This window comes from Frankliniella occidentalis, unplaced genomic scaffold (genome assembly GCF_000697945.3).
Source record: "Frankliniella occidentalis isolate FOCC.00 unplaced genomic scaffold, Focc_3.1 Scaffold226, whole genome shotgun sequence".
Taxonomy (NCBI): Eukaryota; Metazoa; Arthropoda; class Insecta; order Thysanoptera; family Thripidae; genus Frankliniella; species Frankliniella occidentalis.
This window is the reverse complement of record NW_026267352.1, coordinates 537,461-546,431: the sequence shown is the minus strand read 5'-3', so window position 1 is coordinate 546,431 and position 8,971 is coordinate 537,461. Positions and strand designations below refer to the sequence as shown.

The 8,971-nt window shown below is 51.3% G+C and overlaps 2 protein-coding genes across 2 annotated transcripts in view; one reads left to right on the top strand and one right to left on the bottom strand.

Moving 5' to 3' along the window:
- Positions 1–5,213, top strand: part of LOC127750642 (alpha-tocopherol transfer protein-like) — an 11,867-nt gene extending 6,654 nt beyond the window's left edge. Inside the window, exons 2-6 of the mRNA XM_052272821.1 lie at positions 2,600–2,760; positions 2,852–3,011; positions 3,095–3,482; positions 3,569–3,674; positions 4,394–5,213. Coding sequence (XP_052128781.1) covers positions 2,622–2,760; positions 2,852–3,011; positions 3,095–3,482; positions 3,569–3,674; positions 4,394–4,545 — 945 coding nt within the window. The 5' untranslated portion in view covers positions 2,600–2,621 and the 3' untranslated portion in view covers positions 4,546–5,213. The remainder of the gene's footprint in view (positions 1–2,599; positions 2,761–2,851; positions 3,012–3,094; positions 3,483–3,568; positions 3,675–4,393) is intronic.
- A 77-nt stretch (positions 5,214–5,290) lies between these two features.
- Positions 5,291–7,950, bottom strand: LOC113202036 (CXXC-type zinc finger protein 1; the record flags this gene model as incomplete). The annotated part of the gene is given in 10 exon segments (XM_052272818.1): positions 5,291–5,671; positions 5,757–5,894; positions 5,997–6,155; positions 6,237–6,398; positions 6,548–6,685; positions 6,792–6,995; positions 7,088–7,245; positions 7,343–7,592; positions 7,662–7,752; positions 7,832–7,950. Coding segments are annotated over 10 exon segments (1,671 nt in total), but the record flags the coding sequence as incomplete, so codon positions are not given.
- Positions 7,951–8,971: the final 1,021 nt, after the last annotated feature.

Sequence of the window (8,971 nt, the reverse complement as noted above, 5' to 3'; positions counted from 1 at the left end):
ATGGGCAATGGGCAACGCGTTGGATGGCGGTTTGATGATGGGGGTTGCTGCTGCTGATGTCTCCTTGTCTGCTCGCGGTGCCCAAATGAAATGCCCACACACCGGTTGCCGCCATTTTCCACCGTCTCCGCGAGGCGGCCGTCGGCAGCGGGGGGCCAGTGACAGGTGCCTCTATAGGCCGCCGGGCCAACCCCGCGCCGCGCCCAGCCACACTCGAAATTAAACCGAAGCAATAAGAATATGGTGTCAAAACGAGTCCGTCGTCGGCCACGTCGGCCGAGCCCGGCCTCCGCCTGCATGGGCGCGGGGCGGGCGGCAGGACCAGTCCGACACTCCTTGCGTCATGCGCACCGGCTCTTGTGGTCAGGCAGCGCTGGGCAGCGCCCCGCCCCGCCCCGCTGGACTGACTGGGCCACGTCTGCCGCGCCGCCGCGCCGCCGTCTGCCCTCCCCTTCCCTTCTCCTGTAGCGCGCCTCCTGGAATCATCAGTGTGATGTGCCTCGTTGTACGTCGGCCGTTGTTCCCCGTGACGTGCACGTGACGTGGACGCGGCGCAACGATAGGTCCGGCTCACGGCGGCCTATAAGGCCAATCGTAAGCAGCGACTGGGTTAGGTATAAATACGTACCACCTGCTACGACCAAACTTGGGTCTTTTCAAATTATTATTTTGTCTGCCCGGAATCTCGTCGTCGATGGGTACGAGGGTGCGTTCGTGTAGGTTGGGGGTACATGTACATGGACCGAGCCTAGAAAACATACGACTGAACCTGTCTGGGGACTTCCGGCCTGAGACATGAGATTACGAACCTGGTACCCCTCTGACAATGTCCGGTCTCATGTCCAGTCTCATGTTTTCTAGTCTCAGTCCAGCATAGTCTCATGTACCCCCAACTTGCGTTTAGCAGCAACATCACATTGCACCGAGCGCCGGGCACGGCCGAGTGCCGCCAGGGAGATGGGGTCCTTCGTGGCGGCGACCGCCACGGCAGTCGGTGTTATGGGCCGGCACCGGCGCGACCGCCTGGCATAAACCACTTGCGTCACTTTCATTGTCTCCCGAGGATACGTTATATACCACGCCGTTCGGCTCGCGGCTCGGGCGGCAGCAGGGAAAGTGCAGGCCCGGTAAATGTGGCCAGTAAGTGCGGCCCGGCGGTACACGCCTGGGCCCGCCCAGTGCAGTATAACTGCAGCCGGAGCCGAGCAGCCGCGAGAGCGGTGCAAGGACCGCGTAAAAAGGCGCGACGATGGTTCCGAGCCATTCTGCAAGTCGCGGTGCCGAGCTTCTCCCCGCCTCGGCTTGCCTCGGCGCTGCTCGACTATTTGCACCCCACGAGTCTGCATCCGGCCATTAGAGCTGCACCGGAGCCGAGTGAAGGGGAGTCCCGGGGCAGGAGCAGCCCGGGGGTAGACCCGGGGGCGCCCAGCAGCAGCAGCGGAGCAAAGTGGAAATCAAAACGCGCGAGCAATGACGAGCCGTGGCGTCGAAATGTCCCCTATGAATGGGTAATCAGCGGCGAGCCGACGCTTAGGGGTGCCCCGCCACGAGCCTGTTCAATCGTCAATTAACCGCCTTCTGTTTCCATCTCTCTCCCCCTCTCGCTCCGGTTTCTCTTTCGCAGCGGTCCCACTCTTCACAGTATACATGCTGTTCGCCGCTTCCGCTTGGCTTTGGCTGCTGGCGCGCAAGGCGGGGTGGATAAGCCTAATGGTGTTCCAGCAGGTCCGGGTCCGCGGGTCCAGGAGGGGGCCAGTCCATACTTGCGGTGAAGACGCCCCACCGTAGCCTTGCCCTAGGTCGGGGAGGGGGAAGGGGGCGTCGCCGCGGGACCGTCTAAACCGCACTAGACTCTCCTTTTGGGCGGCAGTCACACGAGGGCCCCGCTGCCGCGGCTGGGGCCTCCTGGCGGCCCGGCCGCGGCGTGGCAGTGACATTGACGGGGATCTAGTCCTGATCGCGCCCAGCTCGGCCCTGTCACATTTGGGGCCACGCAGCTGAAGGGCCGGTGAGGTGGACGGATCAGGTCCAGATCAGGAGGCTTACTGCTGTCCATGGAGGACGAGAAGGAGGACGAGAAGGAGGAGGAGGAGGAGGAGAAGGAGGAGGAGAAGGAGGAGGAGAAGGAGGAGGAGAGAGAAAGTGGGCCGCTCAGCCAGGTGGGAGATGGGGTGAGGAGCATGCTGGGCTTGCTGGAGCTGGAGAGGAGCGAGTGTGAGTAAGAGAGAGAGAGAGAGAGGGGGGGAGAAGGAGGAGCGGAGGGACAGCTAGCTGGCCGTGCGGCCATTGAGTCACACGTTACGCAAACCCGGCCAGGCAGGCCAGCTCGTGCGCTCCGGGCGCAAGCAGCAGCAGCAGCAGCAGCAGCAGCAGCAGCAGGATTGCGGCCAGCACCACCGCCACGCACCGCGCCCCGCCCCGCTGCCCCAGAGTCCCCCAGTGTCACGACCACAGGGTGCGTGTGTGCGTACGCTCACGCCACAGTGGCTACCGCGCGTTTCGTCGCCTATGCGCCAAGTGGATTTCGTTACCCCATCCCGGTCGCGGTTTGCTCGCCCCGCCCAACGTACTGACCGCACCCCGCTCTGTCTCTGTGCAGGTTCAGCCACAACAGCCCCAAGATGACGCTTGTGCAGCCCAACCCCGACATGCAGATCCACATCCGCTCCGAGCTCAACGAGGACGTGAGCACCCGCGACGACGACCTGCAGCACATCAAGGAGTGGCTGGGCCGCCAGCCCCACCTGCCCAAGTTTGACGGTGAGGTCCCCGCCCGAACAGCGCGCTTCCGTCCAGTGTATTCCGTCGTATTTGCGAAACTAAACCAATGTGTCTGTTTCCTCCGCCACAGACGACGGCCGCATCATGACCTTCCTCCGGGGCTGCAAGTTCTCCCGTGAGAAGTGCAAGAGGAAGCTGGATATGTACTTCACCATGCGCACCGCCGCGCCCGAGTTCTTCTCCAACCGTGACCCGACCTCGCACGAGATCAAGGAGGTCATGAAGCTCGCGTAAGTACCCGACCCGTGGCTTTCCCTTCGTGTCGTGTCCTCACCCGCATCGTGCTCAAGTCCCTCTCCTTGTTGGTCCTCAGCTACCTGCCGCCCCTGCCCGGCCTCACCCCCAACGGCCGTCGTGTCTGCGTGTTCCGTGCGGCCGTGGACAGCGCCGACGGCATCGAGCTGCCGCAGGTGCACAACGGCATGAAGGTGGTCATGATGATCGGGGACATCCGTCTCAAGGAGGAGTCCACAGGCGTCGCCGGCGACGTCTACGTGCTCGACGCGTCCATCGCCACGCCCACCAACTTCGCCCAGCACTTCTCCAAGTTCACGCCCGCCCTCGTCAAGAAGTTCTTCGTTTGCGTCCAGGAGGGCTACCCAGTCAAGGTCAAGGAGGTGCACGTCGTCAACGCCTCGCCGCTCGTCGACACCATCATCAACTTTGTGAAGCCCTTCATCAAGGAAAAGATCCGCAACAGGGTGAGTAGCGATTCGCCGCCCACCCTCCTCAATAAATACTGTACAGCACGCCATCGACTAACACACCCGCCTCTTGTTGTCGCCAGATCCACGTCCACGCCGACGGCTACGAGTCCCTCTACAAGTACATCCCCAAGGAGATGCTACCGTCGGAGTACGGTGGCGGCGCCGGACCCATCGCCAAAATCAACGGTAAGAGCACTAAGAGCGACTTGCAAAAGTCACTGGAATCAAAAGAATAAAACCTTTCGGCAGGGTAGTCTGCGCACGCGTGTGGCTCGTCGGGCCTCGCGCGGAAGCATGCCGTGCCGTGATGATGCTCGTACGACTCCGCATCGTGCGCGCTCCGTTGTGGCTTTCGAAATGTGCGCGCACGGCGGGGCTAGCGGGGCTAGCGGGGCTGCCCCGCGGTACCCCTCGCTAGCCGCCGTGCTGCTGGGCCGGCCCAACTTCAATTAGACTCGCTCTAGTTGCCCCGCCCGCCCCTCCGGCACGCGCTGACCGCCCGCCCCGCCTCGCCCTGCCCCGCGACTCGTATCGGTCAGAGGCATCTCATGTAAAAGTGAGGTACTCACTCCACGGCCCGCCGGAGGGAGACCCCCGCGCTACCGGGCGCGCCGCGACGCTGGCGCCGGTGTGGCTGCAGCGCGCGCTTATTTGCAGTCGAAACTATTTCGGCTCCTCGTGCTGCTCCAGCGGTAGGCGCACGCTCCGCAGGCTCCAGGAGAGCGCCGCCGCCGGCCCCACCGCGCCGAGGAGAAAGCGGTGCAAGCGTGAGAGTGCGTAAGCGGTGAGCGCCCCGCCTCGCGATCGGCGGCTGCTTTGGGGTCCACGCTGGGAGTTCCCTTGTGTATCGCAGCACTACTCGCCGGCGTGCTTCTGACGGGCTTCGCTTTGCGTTACTTTTGCAGAGGAGTGGCAGAAGAAGATGGAGAGCTACAAGGAGTGGTTCGCCGAGCAGGAGAACGTGAAGGCCGACGAGTCCAAGCGGCCCGGCAAGCCCAAGACCCACGACGACCTGTTCGGTATGGAGGGCTCCTTCCGGCAGCTCACCATCGACTAGCCCAGCCCGCCCCGCCAGCCGTCCGTCAGCCGGCGCTGGGCGCCATTGGACCGAGGGCAGCCGAGGCACATCGGCGAGGCAACCAAAGAGGGGCGGGACCCTTCCCCGGGCCCCGCCCTGCGGCCCTGCGGGCTTCAGGGAGGCTTCCCCCCAACGCTTCTACGCACACCAAGGCACGACAACGGCACCCTTCACCCTTTTCCTGTCACCCTCGGCCAGCAGAGCTCTCCCGACTCGAGACTGAGACTGATTGACTTTTCGTCGCGTTCGCACAACTCTTCAGATTGTGATAGCAGCAGAGTTTGCCAGCTGACTTATGTCACACATGTCATTTCTTTTTTTCTTTTCACGATTCTTGTTTTGTTTTTGTTTTTCAATTTCTTTACTAATTCTTACTGAAAGAGATGGGGCTCACTAAAAGAGCACTGCCCAATGTCATCTTTTTTGTTTGTTTGTGCATCTTACCAAACTAGATCAAGTGATTCATCATATTTCTAATCCCATCTTTCATCAACCTTTCATCTACCATGTTGTGTTGTTGACCTGTCGCGTTTTGCACCTAGGATACTGACTGTTACACCGTTTCTATTTTTGTTATCAAGTGATATTTTAGCTACCAAAATGTATTACTTCTGGCATGTTAAATAAAAAGGTATACCAATCATAAATTAATTTACCCAAACCCCTGCCAAGTATGACACTCCATTGCACATTGTGAGAGATGGGTAAAACAAAAAACTTAACATATTTTATGCTTAATGTATTTTGCATATATTTCTTTCAAAACGTCTATATGTACACACAACTTTTTTAAAAAATCTACTTAAGCATAAATTTGTAGTGAAAATGTCTTAACTAGTAAGTAGTCAATTTTTTACTCAGACATTCTTCCATCTTCATCTTCATCAACTTTAGTATCAATTGACTGTGATTCTTTTTGACCATGTCCATTTTCAATTTTCTTATGCTGCTGAGCTTGTTCTTGAGCTTGTTGCTGGGCACTCATTTGTTCCATTAATTCATGATTGTAAGTGGAGTGCAACATGAGGGCAAGAACTCCGGCTCTATTGGCCAGTTTGTGTCGTAACTGACGTTCTTGCTCCATTAACTCATCAGCTCTCATGTACTGATTTTAAAAGCAAAAGCACCAGGTTAAACAAAATTCTGCATTTCTGAGATTAGTAAAATTCAACTATTTGGTATGGACTCACCTGTCGCACTCGCTCCATGTCAATCTCAGCTCTCCTCAACTTTTCCCAGCAAAAATGTTTAACACAATGCTTTTTTGGGGCTCTACAGAATTCTCCTGTCAGGTCGAATACATTTGTGACTAGTGGGCATCCACACACCTAATAGAGAAAGAAAGAGTATACATAAATATGTACATATTTTTAACTGTTCCATTATATACAGACAACAATTGGTAGAAATCTTAATAAGTAGCCACTCACCTCATGGTCACCAATTTTGGGATCTTTACTGTGCTCAGGGCAAAGAACCCGAAGCCTTTTACAATACATTCCAGATGTTGGATTATAATTATCACAGAACATATTGTTTCCTTCTATGTGAGTTTTGTAAATGGAACCAAATGAAGATTGACTTTCGTACTAAAAACACAAAATAAGATTAAGACCATCAACAAAATTTTAGAAATAGTGAAATTTAGTATACTGCCAAAAGGAACTAACCTTATTAAAACATTTTTCCATATGTCGTATGGCAGTACGAGAATGTATCTCATGACCACAAGTAATACAATACATTGACTGTTCACTTTCCTCTTCCAGATCATCATCATAATGCTCGTCTACGGAAGCTCTTTCTGCTCGCTCTATTGCAGCATCAAGTTCCTAGGATAAGTGCACACTTCATTATTAGTACTTTTCTTTTGTAAAATAAAATAAGGCTTCAGCTGCAAGGGTTACTAACAGCAAAGAAAAAAAAAGAATTACTGCTGCTTGCACTAAACATGTAGCAACTGAGTTTTTCAAAGTCTTACCTTATGGCGCTTCTCCAGCTGATCTAAAATTGTTCTACATTCCTGCTGATCCTTCCTCACTTTATCAAGGTCTTTCTTATTTTGACTTTCTGCTTCACATGGAGCTAAAGCCCATTCTTGAATTCTTTGTGGCAAAATCTGAACATGTGGAAATTAAGTTAACTTTAATTTTAGTTCAATGCTATTAACAACACTGCATGAAAATGATAACATGCACTAAAATGAAAATGTGGTAAATTATTACCTGGTAAATTCTATTAGCAGCCAATTTCAAACCACATTCATCAGAGCAATACTTAGACCCCTGTCTTGAATGTTTTATGCACTGAGGTCCATAGCATTGACGGGGTCCTTCAGGAACAACAGGAATTTTCTCTCCATCAGATGAAGAATCCTTACGTTTGCGTCTCTTTTCATGGGCAGCAGTTGGCTTTGTCCGGTGATTTGACTAGAATTGTAATGAATACAGGCTTGTGATACTTACAGTTATAAATGGTATAACATGAGACTCTTAATTGCACAAAAAAATTTAAAACATACCACACTTGTGCAGACTCTGGCAAGACATTTACCCTTGTGGCGACCAGGTCCACCATACTTTCGCATATCTCGACACATAGAACATCTACCACAATCATCAACTCTAAAGCATCCCATGCAACTGCCACATTTGAAGCTTTTAGGTTTTGATGGCTCTTCTGTGGAAAACAAAAAAAAAAAAGACCTAAATAAAGATTGCTGATCTACAGCGTCATAAACACTGAAAAATAGAAAAGAATACTTGGGTATTATTACTTGGTGCTGTGTATTGGTCTCGTCGCTTCTTGGGCTTTTTCTCTTTTTCTTCATGGTATGAATTTGAGGGAATATACACTGAATCTCTTTCTCGCTGGTGTTTTGCAACATAGTCTCTGTCCCTCTCTCTTTCTCTCTCTCTTTCCCTTTCCCTCTCTCTTTCTTTGTAACGGTCTCTATCTTTCTCTGGCTTTTCTATTTTTCTAGGCTTGAATCTAGTGATCAAGTCAGGGTCATCTTCTTTACACCTCTGTTTATAGACAACAAGGATTAGATATTGAAAAAGTATAATGAAAATGTAGTCATGAAAAAAACTTACAACACAATAATATTGCTCAATGTACTTGGCATCTTTTTCAGTGATTCCTATACAGTCACCATGGTACCATTCTTCACAGTTGTCACAGCCTCTAAGATAAAAGAAAGAAATTCAAGTGCAGTAACAGTTTAATCTGAAAGAAAACTACGGGACCAAAAACCAATGCTTACATCATAAACCTATTAGAGTCAGTGGACCGACAAACACAGTACTGTCTATCCTGTTTGATTAACGTAGCAATTTTGGATTTACGTTCAGGAAGATCAAATTGCTTGGCAATTTCTTCTTGCTGTAACCACAAAACAAAATATTTAGGAAATAAGACATTATTTTGTCACTAAGAAGATTGAAACAATCACGCATGATAACAAATTTTAAGAGGATAGGTGGCGTAAAAATATTTCAAGTCCAACAGAGAGAATAAACAAACATTTGCAAAGTTGCTCTACTGACATAACCACAATAGCAGGATAATATTAAGAATACCACTTACAGAAAGACCTCCCGCCATTTTAAATTATATTTTTTGGTAACAGTAAGGTTCAAAATAAAACTGGGGAAACTACAGACATGCGTAAAATAGTTTTAAAAGATGTAAAAGGTTAAAATTATGTTAAAAACGAGTTTTGTTATGATTTCCGAACTCCACAGCCTTCTTGTCTACTTACTTCTACTTCTTCGTCTTCCTTCAGTGTTACGGTGTTACCAACTATTTGAATCAAGAAAAATAAAAGCTTCGAACATTCGATTGTAGAGTGCATGATTTGATAATTAAGATACATCATTCGGCGCGAGAAAAGTCTCCGCAAAAAAGATATTTCGTTACTTATTTCATCAATTTTGGGGCGACGATGTGGCGGTATAGTTGGTGCGGGTGCGGTGCGGTGCGGGCCTTCCCCGCCCCCGCCTTCCCTAAGGCTCAATGATCAGGGAAGGTCCCTTTAAAGAAATTTCTTGAAGTAAGGAACACTAACATTTCTTGAACCAGAGTGCTCATTCTGATCAGATTTAATCTTCAAAGTAGAGCGAGACGAGTGACTTTACCAACTGTGACACCCGTGGAAAGGGGGGGGGGGGGGTACATTTTCCGTGCAAATCAAGCAAGGCACAAATCCGAGATCGGAAACCATGCACAAGCCAAGCTCTTACTTCCAATATCCTTTTTGAAGTTGAAGTTACCCTACTCCCCGTCCCCGTGCGGTGTGTGTGAAAAAGAGAGAGAGAGAGAGAGAGAGAGAGAGAGAGGGCAGACCCCCCCGTTCACCAATAAACAGTGAGTCTATGTAGCAAAAGAACAATAGTGTTTTTAA